This window comes from Folsomia candida, unplaced genomic scaffold, assembly GCF_002217175.1.
Source record: "Folsomia candida strain VU population unplaced genomic scaffold, ASM221717v1 Fcan01_Sc001, whole genome shotgun sequence".
Lineage (NCBI taxonomy): Eukaryota > Metazoa > Arthropoda > Collembola > Entomobryomorpha > Isotomidae > Folsomia > Folsomia candida.
In genome coordinates this window covers 9572541-9594199 of record NW_019091193.1, presented here as the reverse complement: position 1 = coordinate 9594199, position 21659 = coordinate 9572541, and the positions used below count along the sequence as shown (strand labels likewise).

At 36.6% G+C, this 21659-nt stretch overlaps 5 protein-coding genes across 6 annotated transcripts; 2 read left to right on the top strand and 3 right to left on the bottom strand.

Moving 5' to 3' along the window:
- Nucleotides 1-231: 231 nt before the first annotated feature.
- LOC110857611 lies at nucleotides 232-3153 on the bottom strand. 2 transcript variants are annotated; one of them, XM_022106221.2, is made up of 7 exons: nucleotides 3009-3152; nucleotides 2149-2359; nucleotides 1856-2072; nucleotides 1621-1777; nucleotides 1082-1540; nucleotides 752-998; nucleotides 232-675 (listed from the first exon to the last, which is right to left on the bottom strand). In XM_022106221.2, the coding sequence occupies exons 2-7, from the start codon at nucleotides 2326-2328 to the stop codon at nucleotides 634-636; spliced, it is 1302 nt and encodes a 433-aa protein (XP_021961913.1). In that variant the 5' UTR covers nucleotides 2329-2359; nucleotides 3009-3152; the 3' UTR covers nucleotides 232-633. The 2 variants fall into 2 exon arrangements, with proteins under 2 accessions (XP_021961913.1, XP_021961905.1); XM_022106213.2 differs by having other exon boundaries at nucleotides 1621-2072; nucleotides 3009-3153.
- Nucleotides 3154-3197: 44 nt separating this feature from the next.
- On the top strand, nucleotides 3198-5122 carry LOC110858102. Its single transcript, XM_022106770.2, has 8 exons — nucleotides 3198-3347; nucleotides 3442-3712; nucleotides 3788-3857; nucleotides 3942-4038; nucleotides 4125-4341; nucleotides 4432-4567; nucleotides 4638-4693; nucleotides 4761-5122. Exons 2-8 carry the CDS (start codon nucleotides 3455-3457, stop codon nucleotides 4956-4958), a joined length of 1032 nt encoding a protein of 343 aa, XP_021962462.1. The 5' UTR covers nucleotides 3198-3347; nucleotides 3442-3454; the 3' UTR covers nucleotides 4959-5122.
- On the bottom strand, nucleotides 5109-8610 carry LOC110858091 (ADP-ribosylation factor GTPase-activating protein 1). The gene is made up of 9 exons (XM_022106758.2): nucleotides 8062-8610; nucleotides 7915-7979; nucleotides 7778-7831; nucleotides 7116-7164; nucleotides 6934-7047; nucleotides 6340-6827; nucleotides 6182-6260; nucleotides 5927-6093; nucleotides 5109-5821 (listed from the first exon to the last, which is right to left on the bottom strand). The coding sequence occupies exons 1-9, from the start codon at nucleotides 8119-8121 to the stop codon at nucleotides 5641-5643; spliced, it is 1257 nt and encodes a 418-aa protein (XP_021962450.1). The 5' UTR covers nucleotides 8122-8610; the 3' UTR covers nucleotides 5109-5640.
- A 596-nt stretch (nucleotides 8611-9206) lies between these two features.
- LOC110842279 (histidine decarboxylase) lies at nucleotides 9207-17199 on the bottom strand. The gene is made up of 23 exons (XM_035857619.1): nucleotides 15860-17199; nucleotides 15613-15668; nucleotides 15430-15546; nucleotides 15061-15174; nucleotides 14862-14894; nucleotides 14572-14661; nucleotides 14330-14464; nucleotides 12869-12913; nucleotides 12619-12720; nucleotides 12349-12427; nucleotides 11784-11816; nucleotides 11634-11698; nucleotides 11515-11568; nucleotides 11319-11408; nucleotides 11176-11209; nucleotides 10968-11032; nucleotides 10776-10900; nucleotides 10620-10677; nucleotides 10467-10541; nucleotides 10164-10235; nucleotides 10000-10090; nucleotides 9829-9918; nucleotides 9207-9746 (listed from the first exon to the last, which is right to left on the bottom strand). Exons 1-23 carry the CDS (start codon nucleotides 15885-15887, stop codon nucleotides 9562-9564), a joined length of 1836 nt encoding a protein of 611 aa, XP_035713512.1. The 5' UTR covers nucleotides 15888-17199; the 3' UTR covers nucleotides 9207-9561.
- Nucleotides 17200-17842: 643 nt separating this feature from the next.
- LOC118433785 lies at nucleotides 17843-19819 on the top strand. Its single transcript, XM_035846011.1, has 2 exons — nucleotides 17843-19546; nucleotides 19658-19819. Exons 1-2 carry the CDS (start codon nucleotides 18404-18406, stop codon nucleotides 19790-19792), a joined length of 1278 nt encoding a protein of 425 aa, XP_035701904.1. The 5' UTR covers nucleotides 17843-18403; the 3' UTR covers nucleotides 19793-19819.
- Nucleotides 19820-21659: the final 1840 nt, after the last annotated feature.

The following is a 21659-nucleotide window of genomic DNA, read 5'->3' as shown; positions in this document are numbered from 1 at the left end:
ACTTCCAGACTCTTTCATTTCTACAAAATCTTTTGGCTCAAAAATTAAATTGGACTACTTACAATATAAAATGTACTGTAAGCCCTGCCATTCAATCAAGTTGAACAATAAAGGAACCGAAAAGTTTTGATCATTTTTAACTATATATTCCAACACGACCCCATTACTGTGTAGTGAAAAAAATGAAATGCAGAATTACAATTAAATAAATCTGTTCAGGGTTAAACTGTGTTGTTCAATTAAAAGCGGATCTAATCTGCATTATTATTTTTTAACTTTTAGCTATAACATTTTAAAAAATATGGCAAGGGTAATATTATCAATGCGCAATGGTGAGACACAAGTAACAATATACTTATAAATTATACACATATTTAGTTAACAAATACCCGATTTTTTATAATAGCGCTTGCTACTGGCAATGCTTGTTATACGGTAAAATAATTTAACGAGTGGAAAGTACTAAATATCTATTTATGTACAAACAGGTGTAGAATATATACAATCTTCAGCATTCAGTATTCTATAGCATATTAGTGATAATATCAAGTAACTAATTTGAAACATAACAGTCTTCGATTTCACTTTTAGCAATTTTAGTAGTATAGTTGACTATGTGATATGTAGTGAGAATCAATTTTGATCGCGTCTTGATTTGAGTAAATGAGGTCCAAACTATGCATAAATATTTGGTAAGACACATTTCCTTTGCATATGTAAATGAGTACCATAGCCTGCAATATTTACTTACTAGTGGCAGTTGATTAGACGAGTTATTTTCTCCAAAAAGAGTCCGGGGCAGCGCACGACCCCTCGGACTTTTGGATGTTACAAGGGCAGAATCATTGAATTCATTTTCTTTATCATCATCTGAAAAGCTTACGTCCTCGCTTGGGACAGGTGACGGAGGGTTCATAGAATGGAATCGCTTAAACAATACATTTTCCAGTGAAGTTTTGGGTTTCGTTTGATTCTTTATAGGAGTTCCTCCAGGTGATCTATAATAAAACAAAAAAAAATGATGAGGAATGTCGAATAAAAGACAATGCGTATTTAAAAAATATGTTAGCTAGCTATGTACGTTGGTACTCCTTTCTTAAGTTGGACTGTTTTCATGTCTTTCAGTACATCCATCATGCTTATCGGCGCAGGTTTTTGCTTCTGTGATGATTTGGTAAGTTTAATTGGATCTGCAGAGCCTTTAAACACAGTGGGTGGCATTGGGGGAGGAGGAGGTGGAGGGGGTGGAGGAGCTCCAGCAGTAGGCACACACTTATTTGAGCTTGATTCAGAAACTGGAGGCAATGGACGTGATACTTCAGGCAAAGGCGATGGCGGATTGCCTCCTCTTACAGCTCCAACCGCAGCATGATTTTGTGTTATATTCAGGTTCAGTTGACTAATTTGCAGCATTAACATTTCAACTGTCTGTTTCAAACTCACAAACTCTTGAGCATTGATGTTATCACCAGAGTCGGTAATTTCGGAATCAGGAAGACTGAAATCTGGAGTTGAACTCCTGAATCTAGTACTGTGAGCACTAAAATGTAACAAAATATTAATAACGAGTATAACATGTATACACTGCGTTAAGCACATTAAAACATTATGCAAACTTACCATGGTTGAAATAATGGAAACGCATCCCAGCCTTCAGGATTGCTAGATACCTCCTCTTCTTCAAACTTTCCAACATCAATTTCATCAATAGTTTCAGCATATTCACTTTCTTCGTCCAATTCAAATGCAACAATCATACCCTCCACACGGGATTGACCTGGATTTTCAAGTGCATCATCATGTGAAGAACGAGCCCCAACAATTGCAGTAGAAACACTGGAAAGGTTAAACATACGACCACGACCAACCACATCACCGTCGTAGTTGCTGGCGCTAACTCCAGAAATAAAAATTCTTGGCGTCGGTCCAAAAACGAAATCTGGAAGCAAGTCGGCAATAACTCGAATGATACTTCCATTTCTTCGTCTGCGAATCATTGGCTCTAATCCTCGTCGAACTTTGCATACAAGAAGACTGAAAGACTTGGACACTCGAGGCCACCAGACTTGTGCCTAATAATAATGAGAAATAATACATTTAAAAAACAATACACTTGTGAAATGGATGAAATACTCGTATCCGATTTACCGACTCCCGTAACGCTGCATAACTTGCGGGTGCTAGATAAACTGCGAAGCCTAGACCTGCAGTAACTCCAAATTCGACCCAAAAGGGAACTCCCCTGTTCACGCTGTGGATGTCAACCGTCGTGGCATTTCTTGGCTGACCTGACCCGGTTGGCTTCAAGTTGTTGCAAATCTCACTCATAATTTCTTCTTTCTCCTTTCAATCCTGTAATCTTTGATTCCAAAAAGTTTTGAAATGTTGAATTATTGTCAGAAGGAAATGATATTCTTTCAACCAATATTATTTGACACTTTATCAGTCTATACATGTTACGACAAATGAATTGTTTCTAACACAAATTTTCATTTTTGAAGAAATTAAATTTTAATTATTATGTACTGAAAAAATAGTGTGAGTGGACCGTTGCTAAGTTGGAAGATTGAGATGACCCCCTAGGTCAAATCCGGGTCAGGTGATCTCACACTCTCCAGTGGGGTGTCAATAGATCGGTCTAGATCGTACGATCACTTTGGTATATTATAGAATTTTGTGAGATAAGAATTGGCTGTGAAATTCCTGAAAAACTTATATTTTGGAGATATTGTTCAAAATAAACGTTTTAGTTTTCCGAAATAGTACACTCGAGATTTTTAGCTTAAAAAATCAAGTTAAAAATTAGGATGATTTCATCCTCAGGAATTAAGTCTCTATGTCTGCCTGTTCAAAAGTTATTCAAGGTTAAAGTCGTTGGGCCCGACAAGGGGACTTCGGGCCCAAAGATTTAAAAATGAAAATTTTTTTTTCAAAATAATTCATTTGTCGCAACCGTATGGGGCACCGCCCATAGAAACGATGTCAGTTAATCGTGTCTTTCAACTCACCTGCTGTCCTAATTTCCTACCGAGATAAAAAAAATCACTGAATTTTCCGCATGAACTGTGGCAAGGCAACGGAAAAAATAGTGTGCTTTTGTGTCAACGACGAGACGAAGTGCGTGAAAAAGTGTGTAGTAAAGTGGATCGCGGTGGGTTTAGCGCCAACTTCTCCACAAAAACCGTTACATTTGCACTCGCGTGTTCTGCATCTCATATGCTTTGATTTTCTTGTCTGCAAAATCTTTCCCACCGGCCGACACACACACGAGTGGCTGTTCCTTGGTTCTTTGTCATCTTATCATCTGCGAACAGATAACGTCGACAAATAGTGTCACTGACCGGATTGTAAGTTCTTTATATTTCTCCAGCTCTAAAGGAAGAATAATTGTCGAGACACGAGAAATTTACGATTTTTTTGTTGATTACAATTTTTATCCAGGTTTATCACTAAAATGGAACCGTCTTCAGCCGTATCTGAACCTGGAGATGATTCAACTCTCATTTCCTCTGAGCAGTCTGAGTTCAATGGTAGCAGTGGACAAGAAATTACAGCTATAACGGACGCTACTAAACATCTAAGTTTTGCGGAGGAACAAGAACAAAGTCCAAATGTTGAGATAAAGGAGGAAACCAGTTTGCTTGTTCTTTCAAGATATTTGAGTGTCGCCGTTAGTGAACAAGGAAGTCGTAAGTCTTCTGCTCTTCTCAAGGTAATTTAAATTTCGAAATTTGATGAGTAAAGTTTATAGATTGATGTTTATAGTTTGTATCTTTTAATTACGTAGGATGAGACAATGAGTACTTTGCTGGTTTGGTCTCTTATGGAGGATTCGTCAATTAAGATAACGACCGCAGGTAGGGTTTTATAAATAGGAGTTATGAATGGCATAATTGAGGTCTTTGAAATTGATGTAATAATATTTGAAATAATAATTCTAGCCCTGGATGTTTTTGAAATTCTTTTGACCAATCAGCGAAACCATACTCTTCTGCAGAAACTCCCATGCTTTTTACCTATGCTGGAAAGAATTTCCAGGTAAAGCCAATAATAATAAAATATTAGTTTCAATATCTGTCTGGCAAAATGCACGTTTTACACTTTTATGTGGCTTTAAAATTTAGAGAGAAAAAATACACATCAGATATTCGACAGGATTGCGCCAACATGCTACGTGTATTGAAACAGGTGAAGAAACCTTTGGGCGATCAACCAATGTCTAGTAGGAATATAGAAAATGCGGGCCCAGAAGGTCAAAATACCAAGACGTCCACTTTAACCAGAGCTAAACAGAGGGGTCGAGAAACGATTTTAAAAGTTGGTTCCGAAGTACTTCAACATGTAATGCGTATATTCAATTATGCATAAAGTCATTTTGTTTGTACATGCAATTTCTAAGAACTTACTAAAGGATATCTTTTGTCTTTGTAGAACCAGAATCGATTAATGATTGAACGGGCTTTGATTAAAATTAAAGGTATCATATCTTTGACTTTCGACCTTCCTAAGAACTACTGCATTATTAGAGGAAAACAAAATATTGGATCAAAAGTGTTTGGATCTGCAGGTTAGCTACTTATCCGATTAAGGAAGCAATCAAATCATTCATAACCTGCTAATTCTCGTTATCATTGTAGTTGCCAATCTTGGATTTAATGTGTCCCTTGTTTATAAAAATGAGCACCAAGAAGAGGTATGCATTATTACATGATATTGGTTACAAATTTTAACAGACTTTACGATACTTTCTTTTAATATAGATTATGGTTTCAATTTCGCCTGATGAGAAGAATGAAATTTCGAAAGAGAACATGCCAGATTATCTACCTGAAGATGATTATGCCAACTCGTCAGTCGCAGATAATGCTATGTGCAAGCAAAAACTACAAGACAAGAATCCAGAGGCTTCAATTTTCAATTCAGCCCTCAATTTTGTCCGCAGCTCGTTTTATTGGTAATTAACATTCCAGTTTTTTGTTTCAAGCGTAGAAATAATTCAATCGCGTGTTTAATTAGAATAATTTTTATAAATATTATGTCGTGCTATGCGGTTTGTTACTTTTGTACGCAAATATTAGAATTTACATATTTAAGCAATGAGATATAAATGTCTTTTCACTAAGTTGTTTATTAGCCTGGGGATTTGCACAATTGTTTTACATCATACATTTCATTACATACAGTGGTAAGTATAATAGCACCAAGATTACGCTCCTATAACATGGCGACGAGTCTAGAAACAATGGAAAACTATAATTTAATCCTGTAGATTTTCAGTGTTTAAACAAATACAAATCTCGAAGCCCAATAATATAAAAGGAATGTGGTTAGCTTCAACATGCATGATGGAATCAAATACATCGTTCACCCATAGTTTAAATTTAAAGTAACTAAAATAAAAATGTCAATGTGGATATGTCGACTTTACAAAATTACGAGGCGTGTGGTGCGTTCCGTTGAGATGACTTATTCGTACGATAAGAATAATATTTAATGATTTGAAAGTGACGATTAATTTTATAATGGTCAATGATGTTGCATAATTGGTATTCCAAATTTTTGACTTCTTCATAGTAGACACAATGAAGGATTAATCAATTTGTTTAAAAACTTAATTTTGTTGCCTAGTATAAGATTTCATCAGTCGTCCCATGACCAATCATCGGATGCTTTTCTTGGTGTTGCTTTACTATTCGATCCTGATGCACGACTTTTAGATTTTGAAGAAGATGATGATCCGTCAGTCTGATTTTGATATCCCCCACCTCCAGAATTATAGTCTGAAGAACCACCCCAATCATCCCATCCACCGTCAGGAACACTGTGATTACAATAATTCAGTAGTATTGAACAAAGTATTAGGGACCATTATTCAACAGAATATTAGGATCATCTAAAAAAAAAGTTTCAAACTTTCTAAACTTACGTGTTAGACCGATTATTCCGCAAAGAACTACGTTCCGATGAGTATTCTGGAATAGCTTCATGTCCGCCAAAGCTCCCGGAGGTAGATCGATTTAAACTAAATGATGAAGCTGATGATACAATTCCAGACAATCCATCCTTGAGCCCCTTTGTCCTAATTTCTGAAACCTAGCGTAGCATAATTTTAAAATAAACGAATTATGTACCATACATACTGTATAGTGAATATTAATAATGATGGGAGAAGCCTAAATACCTTATCAGAAACAGTACCACCAAGCTCGGCTGCTTTTTGAGTGGCAATTTCACCAAATTTTACAGCATTTTCTCCAGCACTGAAAAAAAAACAATATTTATTCGTATGAACATAACATATAACGTTGAAAGAGTTGAACTGATTAAGTCGTCATTTACCTGGAAGCAATTTTTGTGGCCGCTAATGAAAACATGGACCATCCTTTCGTCAAAGAAGACAAAGCTTGATCCAATACTTCATTTGAACTATCCTTCGGTTGAGGGTCCACAGAGTATCCAAATCCTGAATACCGCCCACCCTCGCTAGGTCGCAAATCAGCAGGTCTACTAGAATTTTCCATTTTTTTCTTATCCGCAAATGTCATATTTGCACTCGGAGGCCCGTTTTGATAGGATCCATTGCTTCCCGAAGATTCATAGCTGTTATAGCCACCTGCGTCCCCACTTTGGTAACCTCCACCACCACCCGCATATGCACCACAGTTGGCACTTCCATTATTTTGAAAACTGGGGGATGATGTGCTTTTAGGAAATCCTTTCAATGAATTGTTATTATTAGTCGACATCTTGGCTGCAGCTCGACTTTGTTTTACAGTTTTCTTGGCTTTAGTTTCATCCCAAGTGCCTCCTTGAGCTTCAGTTTGAATCTAATGATAAGTCAAAGGTTTCTTATTATAAATCAAAGTCGCCCACGCCAGACACTAATATTAAATGTTTTAAAGTAATTCTCTACGTATGGGTTCAGAAATATACCTTTTCTCTGTACAAAGCAGCTGCGGTGGAATTATACTTTTGTTGAATTGGCATGCTATTGTCCCAATCCGGCTGGGATTCTAAAAATGTCTTGAATTTTATGTTGCCACCAGCCTGTACCAATTATATGATAAAGTAATCGTAAATAATCTAAAACTGTAATACTGCAATCATTTTCTTACCTTCATCTTTTCTAATTCAATATCTTTCCACTTATCCATCGTCACAGATCTATACAAGAATGACAATATTTTTATATGAAACACCCAGTAGAGAGTTACAGTCAAGAGCAAAACTTTACGACATATGGAAGAGACTTTTGGGACATGTTATTCAAATGGGGAATTAAAGGCCGTAAAGTTTTGCACCGCGTACCTTTCCGAATAATTTTTTTAACGCTGTGATATAATTTTTATTGAATAAAGCGTGCAAAAGTAGGGGGTGACGTGGTAAATTATTTTTGTCGCCGAATTTTTTTCAAGGAACTACAAGGAATTGAAAGAATTAATTTTGGAAGAGACTTTTGGGACAGCCATAAGCACAATGTGTTGTCCCAAAAGTCTCTTCCAAAATTAATTCTTTCAATTCCTTGTAGTTCCTTGAAAAAAATTCGGCGACAAAAATAATTTACCACGTCACCCCCTACTTTTGCACGCTTTATTCAATAAAAATTATATCACAGCGTTAAAAAAATTATTCGGAAAGGTACGCGGTGCAAAACTTTACGGCCTTTAATTCCCCATTTGAATAACATGTCCCAAAAGTCTCTTCCATATGTCGTAAAGTTTTGCTCTTGACTGTACACATAACTTGAAGTACATATTGATATATCGTTCTTTAATACCTGACAAAGCTTAGATGGACCCCTAAACCCCTATGTTTGCCACTACATTCCAAGCTAGATGAATTTGAAATTTGATTTTTTAAATTTTGAATTTACATTTCAAATCTATAACACTACAATATTTTAAAATTGCTTACCAAATCCATATTCCATAATTAACAGATACCCACTGGGGGTTGGGCGTTCCGCACTCAAAACATCGCTACATATATTAAAACACAAAATAATTTTATGAAGATTTTATAAATTATTCCCAATCAAATTATTAAATGTGCAGTGTTTACGTTATTGTCATCCTTGTGTCGGATATCTTGAAGGACCCTTCTTGTTTTCGGACTGGCCATATTATATCAACAAGTTTAACTTGTAATTGGACCACAAAGTGCTTTGGCAATTAAACTAAATATGAAATAACCCCTTCGACAAGTACTTGCGCTCGCCTATTCACTACTTGATAGTCTTGCGACCCCAATTAAATCATGGATCGGATTAACAAAATCAACTGAGACTTAATAAAAATTCTTGCATTGACGTTGTGGTAGGTAGTTTAATATGAAATTAAACTTAATCGGTGGAAGATGATGGAGATAAGTTTGACGAACGGAAACAGATCCGGTTTCAATATTAAGCTGAATTTCTTAATCAAACTAACACCTTTCTTCCTTGATCAAACCTAAAATCTAGTCTGACTGTCTAAAAATTTTGTTTGAATTTTGTTGTTTTCTGAAAAACTTGACTAAAATAAATTTTGACACGACAAAGTCAAGTAGGAAGTGAAAATGGGACAGTAGTTTTAGTGTTATATGTTAGTGAGACGTGAGGAGAAAGAAAGTCTGCAATTATACAAACAGCAGCTCTCTTTTCATCGAATCGTGTATCCTGCATGGATTATGTGACGACAATAAATGGCAACTACCAGTCAACCGTGATAAGTTTAAGAATTCTGGACATGGTGACAATTAATTAAGGGGCACATCTCCCTTACAAGATAGGGTCAGAGTATATGTGCGGATGACCCCTCCACTCAAGTCGGTATGACGAAAGGCCATGATGGGGCAGTGACGTGGAACCTTCACTTTGCTTGCGTAAATGGTTTTGTTATCAGGGAATTAATGATTTGCAGCATATTTATTGCCTTTTGTGGCTACAAAGAATCCATCTAAATTCGGAAAGTTCAAAAAATGCAATAGAATGATGATTACAAGGATGCAAACCTCTGAACTGGGCTTCAAATGCAAATAAGTCAGTAAATGAGTAAACCCATGAAAAAATGAGTCAGCAATGCGTACGTGTTGACATTTCCAAGCTTCTTTCTCCACATGCATGCATGAGAAAATGGAGCAACAACTTTCTCCACTTGTAAAGATGGAATTGATCGCAGAAAGTCAAATTAAAATGAGCTAAATAATACAGAAGTTGCAACAAGTTATTGGATTTAGCAATGTTTGTTTATTGTATTGATTTTCAAATAATATAATATCACAACTGAGATACAATGACTTAAATTTGAGCGTGATGTTCTGTTATTCAGAATTTGACAACCACTCAGCACCAAAAAACATCATCACAAAGTATTTTATCATTTTAAAACACTAAAAGAAGACTATTTATTTGCAAGTTGCCTACAGCGGCTGTTTTCTACTGCTTTCTATAATACATTTTTCTTCAAACTACTTTCGCTAGTACTTACTTATCTATCTGTTTTTTACACTTCCTGTTTTTTTCTACTTATTGTAGTCTATCATAATACTGCATTCACGGTTTTAAAAAAACCTTCTGAGACTTTAATTGCTACTATTTTCTTGCTCCGGCGATTCGGGCATGCATGGCAAACTCTTCTGGGAATCTGAATCGGATTCGGTTTTCTCTTTTTCCTGCAAATTCATAGTGGATACGACATCCATTCTCGAGTCTAGCGAAAATTGCTTTCCGCACATGACCATCCCCTTGAGTCGGCGTCTTACCACGGCTGGATTAAATTTTTAAAAATCACTTTGTCAAAATACAACCCTTACTTGTAATAAAGCTGATTATATGTATGTGGATCATACCGGGTGAATTTTCATCCACCTCGCTCAGCTTCAAACGCCGTGTAAATTCTTTGAAAAGCTCATTGGAATCAAATATCGCAGCAAATGAACCTACGTAATTTAAACAGATTAAAAAATCGATCATAAGAATTAAACCCTAACCTAAGTTAGAATTAAAAAAATGTTCCATACCGTTGACAATTTTGGGGGACATTGGGGAATTGGCGAGAAGAAGGGACGTCCCAAAGTGAGAATTTCGTAACCGAGTCTCTCCCAGTGGAACCTTTAATTAATTTCATTTTAGTGGTTCCGCTTTTATTGGCCAAATTATTTGTGTACTTATAAAAATTTAAGACCTTTCTGGCGGGTGCCATTGGGATATCCTTCAATTCCTCATTTGCCAAAATTGCACGTGCAGTTTCTTTAATCTATTTGGGAAAGGGAGAATAATTGTGAAAAGACCACAATTTGAAAATTATAGGCATTTTTGTTGCAATGCTTTTATAGTTAGTGCATGGACAACAAGATTTAAAGTAGACTGAATCTTAATCTTATAGCGACAGGTATGAGAAGTGTTTGGGCAAACAAATATTCAACCACGGTCCGCTTTCTCCTCGACAATTATAATTCATAAATAAAATATTAAAATATTTTCATACAAAATGAAAGTCTGTGCAAATATCCTCCACAGTAGTTTGGGGGGATGTAATTGTGAACCGAATAACGTAGCGTCCCTATAAGTGTTTAGTACATAAAAACACTTGGTTATTAATGAAACGTTTAAATAGGGCCACATTAATAAGGTAGCGTACTTTTAACGATGCTGGGACGCAATGTATCTTCCCAGACGAGTTGACCCGTTTTAGCAACCTAGATAATAATATGGGAAATATTTCTAACCCTTAAACCGGTAAATGTTATTTAGAATCAATGTATCTCTGCTGAATCTCGATTCTTTAATTACATACGTTTCTGTTAATTCATTGTCTCCTCGAAGTCGAAAAACAACCATTCCCAAGTGGCGTTTTGCTGGAATTTCAAACCTTGTGTCAGAAGCGACCATTGCTTCAAATCGGGCAGCTAACCTCACCCCCTTGACAATATTTAAAAGTGTTTAAACCAATTGTTTGTATCAGAGATATCTATTTTGAAATGTGTACCTTTCTGATATGTTCTTGGAGTCCCGTGACCCCAAATGATCTCAATACGAACCAAAGTTTTAGTGCTATGTAAAAAGTAAATTAGAAGCAACAGTTGCATATATATTTCACATTTACCGATTTACTCTGTCTAGGCGGACGCATACTACTTGACATCCATGCTAAAATTTCTAGAATTACTTATGAGAAAAAATTGATATTAACTTACCTCGAAATCGCTTGGACAAAGCAATCTGCCAATGCTAAAATAAAAAAATTAAACAAGCAAGATGTATATATTAGCTATTTGAATTTTTCTTGTTATCAGTTTTGCACTAGTAAATAGCGAATTTCTAATAATTTGAACTAAACCATATAATCAATCGCCATTCCAGAATTCTCATGCTGTAGATATAGCGGATCAACGTTGAACGTCCTATGGAGAGCTCCTGCATCTTGAACCTGTTCAATTGGCAATCAAATTATTTTATTTAGACTCTGATAATCTGCTATTAAATTAAACAATGGACTCTAGATGTTTTAGAGATGTGTATGAAGAATAACTTGCCCACATTGCTGTGCAATCGAAATGGACCATCAACCATTTACTGGGGTTGAAAGCCTGAAAATATTATTCCACTTGTGAAATAAATTACCTGCTACAGTGTCAATGATTCGGGTACTTACGATGGAATTTGCCATTTCAACTCCTTCGAGCCAGTGTCTAAACTCCGGGCAGATAAAAGCGCTCCCTTAAAATAGATAGATAGATTTTAGATAGGTTTAAATAGATTTTATTTATAAACTTATTAAAGATGAAGATAAGGTTAAAATTACCTGCATAAGCCGCGTCGACATGCAGCCACAAATCTGTACCACATTTTATTTCTTATTATTTTTATGCTGACTCTTACAAATCATTTCATCTTGTAGAGAATCATGCACGAAATGGAAATTGTGATTTTTGATGGAGATCATATATAAGTAGCCAACTGATTGAATCCATGACTCACGTGCATATGTGCTATTATATTATGCATATTCACATGATAGATTGGAATTATTTTACATAACTACACCTACATCAGACTCCTAAATAAGACATATTTATGTGTCCTGGATAGACTGGAGAAACCGAAATAAAAACTCAGAGAAAGTCATCATCAACTTTTTCCTCCGAGTGGGTTGACGATAAAAATTGCACGAGTGGAAATGAATGAGACAGAGACAAATATTTAGAGACACGAGAAACTCAACACTTTACCCAATGAGAAAAAAAGATATTAAAATGAAAGCTTCTCGTTAAGTTACAGCTCTGCACAAACCACTTGAATCATAATCATTACGGATGAAAGCGACAACTAAATACTTTTTGCTCAACCGAATTAATAAGCAGACTCACTTTCTTTCAAGCAGACTTGGCCAAGCTCTTTCAGATTATCGAAAGAACAGCTTCCGGTAGTTCCTAACGTAGCGCAAACCTGGAAAATGAAGTTATATAAATGCATTCCCCAGGGACACAATAAGTCAGTCACGTCGTAGGCACGCTCATTACTACCACTCATCACCACCAACCACTATCATTAGGCTTGGCTACATAAATGTCTCACATTGCATAAATAATAAATGTTTGTTAAAAGAAATGAAGCTGCTTAATTTATATGACATTTACCCAAAACGGAATGAGCCCAGCTTCTCGGTCCAATTTCAATGCTTGAGATAGCGTTTCGCCGTTAATGCCTAGCGTTTCATAGTCACTTTCCAGGTAGTGCATCTAGATTCATGACATGCAAATTTTTCAAACTGCCCCATAGATGTTTTTAAGATTATAGATTATAGAGCAATAATTGATACATAAGTATACTGTCTGATAGTACAAGCAATATAAATAACATACATAAATAATAATATAAATAACTTACCCTTACGAGGCCGATCAACCCTGCTTTCTCCACACTAGAATGTGCCTTAAAAAAGTATCCCACATTTATTATAGAAATGTAAGAACAGAATTGAATTGTTCCGATGGTTCATGCGTGCAATGTACGTGCATGCCAAAACTTATATTTCTTATGTAAATATATAAATACTTTCAATTTAATTATCCATAGATCAATCGTTGTATGACAGATCAGTATATCTTACTGTTCCGTAGAAATTGGTTTATCTTTGATTGGACATTTTTATTTTGGGTTTGTTACATTTTTCAAGTTATTGATCATAAGAAATCAATTAATATTGCATAAAATATATTAGTAACTGATAAATCTTGTACTACGAGTATATATACATATATAGATCAGGTAGGTTTCGGCATATACATATACATCCGTAACACTCGATTTCATTTCTTGTGCGATTATACTTTCTTTTCTAACAAATGAGTTTGTTTTTTTCATTCTCCTTACACAAAACAGCTTATTATCAACATGATGTATCATATATAGAACCTGTGGAGAAGTCGGATTCCCAATTTGTATTCGAATTCGGCTAAACTCAAATCGAATAGAAATACAGAGTCATGTATATTGAGCTGACAAGTCATAATAGTCCATTCCCTTATTCCCTTACTTTTCCATGCATTGAATGTTCAACAGATTAGAGACGGAGAGTTTCTCCAAAAAAGAGCTCAAGTAGTCAGAGGTTTTGGCCCATCTTGTTGTGAGGCAGTGGAGCGAATACGAGATTGAGACGAACGGATGTGTTTGTGTATCAACTGAGGATGAGACGAGGTATAAATCCCCCTTTTTGCCAACTTCGCCCGCACCAAGAACTTCACCCTCGACAAAAGGAATGGATGTTTCAACACACACAGAAAATAACTTTCACTTCGACTTTCTCTCACTCTCCCCTCTCGTCTCATTTTCCCCGATCACGTTTGTCCCCTATACTTTGTTCCCTTTAGTTTTTGCACAACCAATTACATCAAGCATAATGCTTAACGTAGCTTATTTTGACAGTCTAATAATATTATTATACATGTAAAATATGTATGTACACACTGTTGATTGTGAGTGACGCGAGTGGTACTTTGCATCTCCAAATAATTGTACATACATATTCTCACTTAAACAACATGTTTTTGAGGTTCGTCACTATTTTTGTCTTGTAAGTACGTAAGCGTAACGTCATGCAACCATTCAGTAATGTTCAATAATAAGCCAGCAATACGTGCCGTCTCAAAATTGTATTTTATTATTCAATTGGAATTCAACAAGGGCAAGGAAAACGGTTGGTTAATATTCCAGAAGGGACTGGTTGATGTAAAAGCAGCATATTTTATACATGCACATTTATATCTCAATAAAAGCGAGATTTTCGGTAATAGAAATCAGATCCGTGTGTATGGTTGTCTTATTCGAAGAATATGTAAGTACACTAACCTGATCTGAGCAGTATGCAACAAGTCGAGCGTTTATTTCAGACGCGTTGAGATTCGGATGGGCTGCCTTATTCGTTCGAATCGCTTCTGTTCTGCCAGCCATCAGGGAGATGAAAGTGGCTTCACTCGCCGTAGTCTGCGTGTAGAAAGTGTCATCCACATTAAATTATCCTCCTTTCTCCTCCTCATGTGGCACTGCAGCTTAATTCGTGTTTGTATTATGTAGTAATTGTCTGTTCTTACTTGAATCACACCGCCACCTTTACTATCCTTTGACGAATGCATAAATGTAGTTGGCAGTCCTATCATTTTTGCCAACCAATCCATCACAATCTGTTGTGGGAACAGGTCAAGTCCACTTTAGTAATAATCAAAGGAACCTCACGATGGATTTGGAAAACATTGGTTAATATTCACTAATTCCTAAGTTATAAAAAGCGATTTCCAATTTTATGAATCTGGTTTATTCCCTGATAATCATTTGCATATTCTTAAAAATGAATGACCAGTTAAATAAATAAAATATAACTTACCATCTCAAGTTCAGTGCAGGCCGGACTTGATGCCTATTAGGCACAATAAATTGTATATGCAGTTTAAGAAATACTTATACATTTACATATAAGTAGACCATTTCGCATAAGAGTAAGTTAAATCTGAAGTTCATTCCTTCAGGGCAGCTCGTCTTTCAAAGTTTAATTAGCATGTGAGATGATTCAAAAAATGTATTACCCAAGTAAACCCGAGGCAATTGATCGAGTCAGCCAACATATCACCCAACAGAGAAGCATACGAGTTCAGGGCCGGGAAGTATGCATGCATATGCGGACTTTGCCAATGTGTCACCTAAAAAGTTGTGCCATAATTTAATAATGAAGCTTTGCATGAATCATGGCAGCAGTAAATAGTTTAAGCGAATGGACACTTTTAGATATGAGATGCACAGATATATGTATATATTATTGGACTTGTATCATGGAATTGCGGAAGTGGTGTGAAGGAATCAAAATCAAAGACCATTCACTCCTCATTAAGTTTAGATGAAATTAGGAGAAGACATGTTCAATTTGATTACAAGACTAGATAACTGGCCATACTTACCCCAGGCAGAACAATGCGTTGAAAGTCCTCAAAAATATCCTGGAAAGATTCCCCTTCTTGAGGAGCTTCATCAGGAACCATTGGTCGCATGTAGCCAGGTTGCACTGCTGGGAAAACCTATGAAATTATTTTCAGATGTATCAACAAATCAATATTAAAATAAATGTAATTGTTCTTCCATACCCTCCGGGCTCTTATTCCAGTCAAATAATCAGCAATAAAATCCACCAGCTCCTTTCCTGCATAATTGATCAGACGGATCAGTGAAATACTCAACATGTAAGAAGTTTCACATCTGCTCTGGCTGGCGTTCATTTCCGCAAGCTTCCATTACCCAGTTTCCCCACGCCAATCAATCTGAGACTTGTGAGAAAACTGGGGGAGCAAGGAAAGGCAACAACTTGACGAGAATAGTGTGAAAATAAAATACCTCTCTGACGATACTCTTCCACATCCATACTTATCGTGGTTGCACAAGCCGGTCACTGGATTTTTATGGCTACACTTATAATTGGATTAGAACCCTGTCAAATGTAAACAATGCTGTGGCTTGTGGATTACACAACGTGTCTAAGACTTCACTTCCCTGTCTCTCGAAATAAACGATTAACTTTGTCTGACTGAGCCCCACTACTTCAGGATCACACTTCATTAGCTCTTAAACAAAATCAAACCAAAATAGTTCCATTAAAAGTCTGCATTTACCCTCTCACGGAAAAGGGTGAGTGTCTTTTTCTCCAGTCAAAAACTGCTTCTCACAGTTAAATGAACTCTGTCTCAAGTCACCTCTCAACCCTGATTTACTTTTTACCCCGACACAATTGCACAAGTCTCCCGTACTATGCGTTTGATAACACTGAATTTCAGTGTTTTAATCAAGAATGTATATTCATTTGTAGTAAAAACTTGCAGGTTGAAATTAAGCCAATAGCGGTAATTGGACCAAATTACTGATCGGAAAATAATGCGTACATAAATATATTAAATACTTAGAATTTGCATAAAAAAATTGACTAGTGTTAATAGTAAATCACGAAACAATACTTGATGCACAAATAATGATGGTAGTAAGTAGTGAGGTCAGGTAATTGAAATCGTGATGACCGATTTTACGATGGGAGAAATGTTTGTCAAGATGCGTTGTTAAGATGAATCAAGATTTCTGATTCAGCCACCGTAGCGGATTCTAATTTAATGTTGACAAGATTGTTGTGTAAGAGAAATGTAGTAATCAGGCTGAGGGATGCGGATGGATTCCTGAGAGAAGTCGCTACTGAGACAACGTTCCGTCTTTCGCCATGAACGAGAAGAGTGGAACCAGGGACAGAAATGGGAAATCACGACTGAGACGTGAAATCGAGAACTACTTTCTCCTCTCGTTCTCTCTGCGTGCCAGTCGCGTGGGATGAAGAAGGATGACGACGATGGGGTGAAAGCTAAAGGAAATCCGCCCTCCTCCTCGAGGACGACTTATCTCCTCTCTTTCCACAGTCTCCTCGTCGTCGTTGGCTGGTGGCCCCACTGCTTTTTGTGGGAAATGAAATGGTAACTTTGTCCGCTTTCTTTTGTTTCCCTCATTCAACAAGTATCATTCAGCATCTGAGAAGATGATTCCTTTTCCAACATCTCCGACTGACTGAATTCTATGAACCATCCTCCGGATCCGACCACCGCCACCAAATACTCATCTTATTATGGGAGATTGCTCTTATGTATTGAAAACATGATCGAATCTAAGAAATACAATGAAATCCGGCTTCCCAAGGGATGTGGCATCCAACAATGAAGAATTACATGGGGTCCAACAACTTTAAAGTAGTACAAAGGCTGCTGTTGTATGTGTTCCTTCGGCACGACAAAAACCATGTTGTTGCGATTGTAATCTCAGATTGAGTTTGTTGCGAATGTATTTGCACTATTTCTGCACTGGAGGTTTGCCAATTCTGGATTTGTATGGAGGACATTATTTAGAATTATATTGTTGTGGGTCACAATATTGACAGCCGATAGAGTACTAATTTAAGTAAATAAGTATGTCACAGAGTGTGGGGTAGTGAGTGACCGTAAGATTCCCCAGAATGCAATTTACGTCTCCAACTTTCAAAGTGATCCTAACTTTGAGACGGAAATGTAACCAACACACGACTACATAGATTCGCAATAGTTGTACTCTTTGAAATAGCACCTTATTCCTCATAATTTGAGGACAAAAATTAATAATACAACCATAGACTAATTTACACATAATAAATAATTTTGTCCCGCATAACACAATCCTCGAATTCGTATGGAGACTATGGGACAGAATCATTAAAAAATGAGACTCAAGTTGTCTCAACAGCAGAGGTGCAACCCTCCGACACAGTTCTTCGATGATTGGATGTGTACAAATATGCATGGACAATGTTTGAGATTTTAACTTGTTGCATTATACCGCATTCATAATTTGCCTCTTAAGGGCCGTTTGTAACTGAGCACCGTAAGGTTTTAATATTTTCACATTGCAGATTTTGCAATGTGAATCGTGGTTTTCTGTTGCAGAAGTGTACAACCTGTCCCAGCCCCATAATGTAGCATTCAAATTTGTTGAGATTATTATTTAGTTTTTTGCTATTCTAAGACGTCAATAGGCAAATAAGTGCCACAACTACAGATACCCAATTTCTTGAATTGTAGTATCTAAGAAACGTTAGTCTCCTTTATAGAGTGATAAAGTGTTAAATAATCTGGACAGATAACGCATGCACTTGTAAGTAGAGTGGACCTTGTTTAAACATTTTGTTTACTAATTTTGTACTTCTTGAGGCTTGCATAAAAATACTAATTGATTCCACATGGAAGTAACCGATTATGGTAACCGACCATTTCCCAAAATATCCCAAATTTTTTTGCATCTACTGTTCGATTGAATACGTAATGTTAAGGAAAATCATTCTCGTTCACAGATAATGCCGATTTCGCATTCTCCCCCACAATGGATGATATTCTGTTCTATGAGGAGCCTATGACTTTATTGGTTGCAAACTCCCAGAATGCGCAGCATGTTGGATACATGAACGACTTGCTGAATAATGGGGCGAACCACCTTTCACCTCCACCACCACAAGTAGAAGAAGCCCCAAGTATTAGTATTTTAGAAAAATGCAGATCTTACGACACCTTAAATATCCGAGGATGTTTTGGTGTCACCACAATGTACTCGGAAGTTGCACACCGACGTCTCATAGACATAATTAACCAATGTCGATATATCGCATCAAAAAAGGGGATGGATAAGCGACAGTTGATTGAATCCATCAAGCAGGACGAAATTCAAGGGACGACTTGGCTCACAGATTTTCAGAATACCCCGTGGCACCATCATGGTCAAGAAATCAACAACATGTCCCGAGATATTTCTCAAGTTTCTACTAACATTATTGGTCATGGTGAAAAAGGTTGGGATCCATCTTCCCACCACTTGACTTGCGATAAAGTGAACGCGACTTCTGATAGAGCAATGAAGCATGCACTTCACAACGTCATTCGACACCCACGCATACCGAAATTTATAGGAAACACATACACAAGGGAAAGCACGAGTCGTCCCTTGATAACGGATGACCAGCAGCCTAGCTGCACCCAACCCGAGAGACTTTCCACATCCGCATCACCGACACTTCCGAAAGGTGAGGATGAGAGCTTAATGGACGAAATTAAATTAAAAGTGTTTGAAGACTCTGACGAAGAGAGTGACTTTGACCCGTCGGTCTGTGAGGGGTCCAAGACCGACCTCTTGAAGACGATCAATTTCGAAAATATCAATCACAAATATATCGGCTGTAACGAAGATGAGAATGAGTTATCGAACGGTATTAAACCGATTCGAAAACCAGCCGCACACAACTTGTTCAACTTTTATGAAGATGGAAAGAAAAGCAACACTCAAATAGATGCAGGGTGCAATATTGTCAGTTCATGCAATTCGAAAAATTCGAAAAATCAACCTTCAAAAGATCCATTATTATGCTGTGCAAATAAGAATCAGGAGATTTTTCAATCGGACCAAGAGTATAGCGACACAAGAGACCTTATCTTACAAACTGCTAGAGCCAAAGCATGTGCTTCATATATCCAGGTAAAGTAATACAAAAATACAGTAAAATATGCTTTGTGTAGTTAAGTATTTAACTGACGAATTTTACGAAATGCAACCAATTACAACCACAATTCTTAATTCTGTCCGTAGTTAAGGCACAAGATGAGCCAGGACAGGGCACTGAACACCACCAAGGAACCATTGACTGGAAGTTTGAACGAGTTTGACGACCTACTTTTGACAGATTTTCAAACTTCCGATGAAACAGAGCAGAATATTAATTAGCGCTAATAAAATACTTTCATGATGATTTTTGTATGTTGAATAAATCTGAAATACATATATATATAGAGCGAGCATCTTAAAAAATTAAGTCCGCCATCAAGGCGACATTAGAATCTGTGGTAACGTGCGCCACCTCAAATTCCAAGATTGGAACAATTTTCTAGAAAGTTCTTTGGGTGTCGCTTTCTCCTCTTTCTTTCAGTTCTTTCTTCGCATGTGTAATCCGCCCACAAGAAGTCCGATACAATTGGAGTATAAATGATCCAGCATATATATTTTCGACTTGTCTACATATTCATTCATATACATTTTCTTTATTTCTTCACCGTTTCAATTTGTATTTACATATTTAATAATTATGTGGGTACATCGAAATTTATTAACAGATACTGACCATCATCATGTATATATTTATGCATGTCGAACGCTATAAGTTGAATGACTCCATTAGAATAGTATGCAAATACCTCTGTCAAAGTGTTTTTCAATGTTAAGGTAAAAAACCAGCCACTTGCTTAGTTTGAATAAACCATCGATTGAATTGTCAAAGCAATCGATCGATTGATATGACATTTTCCATAATTTTCCGTAAGGTTGTATTGGCTTCGTGGACTGGCTGCCCTGTCCCAAAAAAAATTGAATCGGGGACAAAAATATTATTGATTATACAGTGTTTGCATTTTGTTAAGTCTCGATCAAGGTCACTAAATAACTAAATCAATGGTTGCTGTATTCTGAAACAGAGACCTAGATTTTAATCTTGAGGACAGAGTTCATTCATTCACCTTATAATTGAGTGTGATATAATACCATCAAATTTACTTCTTGATCTCAAGCATCACTTCATGTTTGGCTAGTGAGATGGTTAAAGATGTAAAAATAAATGATCGCATCGTCCCAAATGTAACATTAAGAACATTTAAAGTTCTCCATTAATTAATGCCCATTAATTAATACTTAATTACGCATATACTTAAATATGTATTGCTAAATGTGCAGCAACGATGTCTGGGAGCATGTGATGGTACCGGCCGGGGTCGATTCAGCATAGATTATTGTAGTATTCATGCAAGACTCCATGCTAGAAAATTGGTCGGGATACAAATGGCCTTGCTTTTCACAGTCAACACTTTGCAAAGTGGTTAAAAATTTATAACTCTAATTTATTCACAACCATGCTTCTTGATGTTTTTGCCAAATGGTTTTTTGCACTTCAAAACAAAATACAATTTAAAACTCATGGCGTGCAAAAACCCCTTGCAACATCAGCATTGAGCGTATGTATTTCTCTTTACAACGCATAGTTCATGTCCGTCTGCCGTGCATTTATTATGTCGGAGAAATAATTATTGAACAACATAACACAATCATTTATATCCATCTACATAGCAGATTTTCATTCATGAGTATTCAAGGTGAAGGTTTTTAACGATAACAATTCCAACTCATCCTAATAAGCAGTCACATTTATGATGCAGCACATATTCCCAGAACCATATAAATTGTTCATACAACTGTTTTATCAACTTTCGGTGAATTCGCGACAGTCAAGTAGACCTAAAAGTATCAAGCAAATCATCAGACATTATCACAATGGGCATCTTATCAACACATTTTCAACAGCCAACCAAATTATTCCAAACCATACACTCCCCCAATTCTCTATTGCATATGACTCCGTATAACAGGGTGAACTTACATACATAAAGAAATATGTACATCTAGACATATACCTACATATCGTGTAGGTAGATATGTATAAATGTATGACTGAGTTCTACAAGTGACTATCTATATGACGGTATTCCGTATCATCACAGCACAAACAGTTTGATTTAGTTTTGTTATCAGCAAAGCCAAGTGACTT

What these genes read in the sequence shown, in the direction of transcription:
- LOC110857611 (XM_022106213.2), bottom strand. Translation starts at nt 2,328, where the DNA reads ATGAGTGAGATTTGCAACAACTTGAAGCCAACCGGGTCAGGTCAGCCA. An exon ending in ATGCAGCGTTACGGGAGTCG is followed by an intron (nt 2,073 to 2,148) that starts GTAAATCGGATA and finishes CATTATTATTAG; the next exon opens with GCACAAGTCTGGTGGCCTCG. An exon ending in CGTCTAATCAACTGCCACTA is followed by an intron (nt 676 to 751) that starts GTAAGTAAATAT and finishes ATTTATGCATAG; the next exon opens with TTTGGACCTCATTTACTCAA.
- LOC110858102 (XM_022106770.2), top strand. Translation starts at nt 3,455, where the DNA reads ATGGAACCGTCTTCAGCCGTATCTGAACCTGGAGATGATTCAACTCTC. An exon ending in GTTCCGAAGTACTTCAACAT is followed by an intron (nt 4,342 to 4,431) that starts GTAATGCGTATA and finishes TTGTCTTTGTAG; the next exon opens with AACCAGAATCGATTAATGAT. An exon ending in AAAATGAGCACCAAGAAGAG is followed by an intron (nt 4,694 to 4,760) that starts GTATGCATTATT and finishes CTTTTAATATAG; the next exon opens with ATTATGGTTTCAATTTCGCC.
- LOC110858091 (XM_022106758.2), bottom strand. Translation starts at nt 8,121, where the DNA reads ATGGCCAGTCCGAAAACAAGAAGGGTCCTTCAAGATATCCGACACAAG. An exon ending in GACACAAGGATGACAATAAC is followed by an intron (nt 7,980 to 8,061) that starts GTAAACACTGCA and finishes TAATATATGTAG; the next exon opens with CGATGTTTTGAGTGCGGAAC. An exon ending in GCCACAAAAATTGCTTCCAG is followed by an intron (nt 6,261 to 6,339) that starts GTAAATGACGAC and finishes TTTTTTTTTCAG; the next exon opens with TGCTGGAGAAAATGCTGTAA.
- LOC110842279 (XM_035857619.1), bottom strand. Translation starts at nt 15,887, where the DNA reads ATGGATGTGGAAGAGTATCGTCAGAGAG. An exon ending in AAGGTGGCGGTGTGATTCAA is followed by an intron (nt 14,465 to 14,571) that starts GTAAGAACAGAC and finishes TTCTACACGCAG; the next exon opens with ACTACGGCGAGTGAAGCCAC. An exon ending in TCGATTGCACAGCAATGTGG is followed by an intron (nt 11,409 to 11,514) that starts GCAAGTTATTCT and finishes CCAATTGAACAG; the next exon opens with GTTCAAGATGCAGGAGCTCT.
- LOC118433785 (XM_035846011.1), top strand. Translation starts at nt 18,404, where the DNA reads ATGGATGATATTCTGTTCTATGAGGAGCCTATGACTTTATTGGTTGCA. An exon ending in CATGTGCTTCATATATCCAG is followed by an intron (nt 19,547 to 19,657) that starts GTAAAGTAATAC and finishes TTCTGTCCGTAG; the next exon opens with TTAAGGCACAAGATGAGCCA.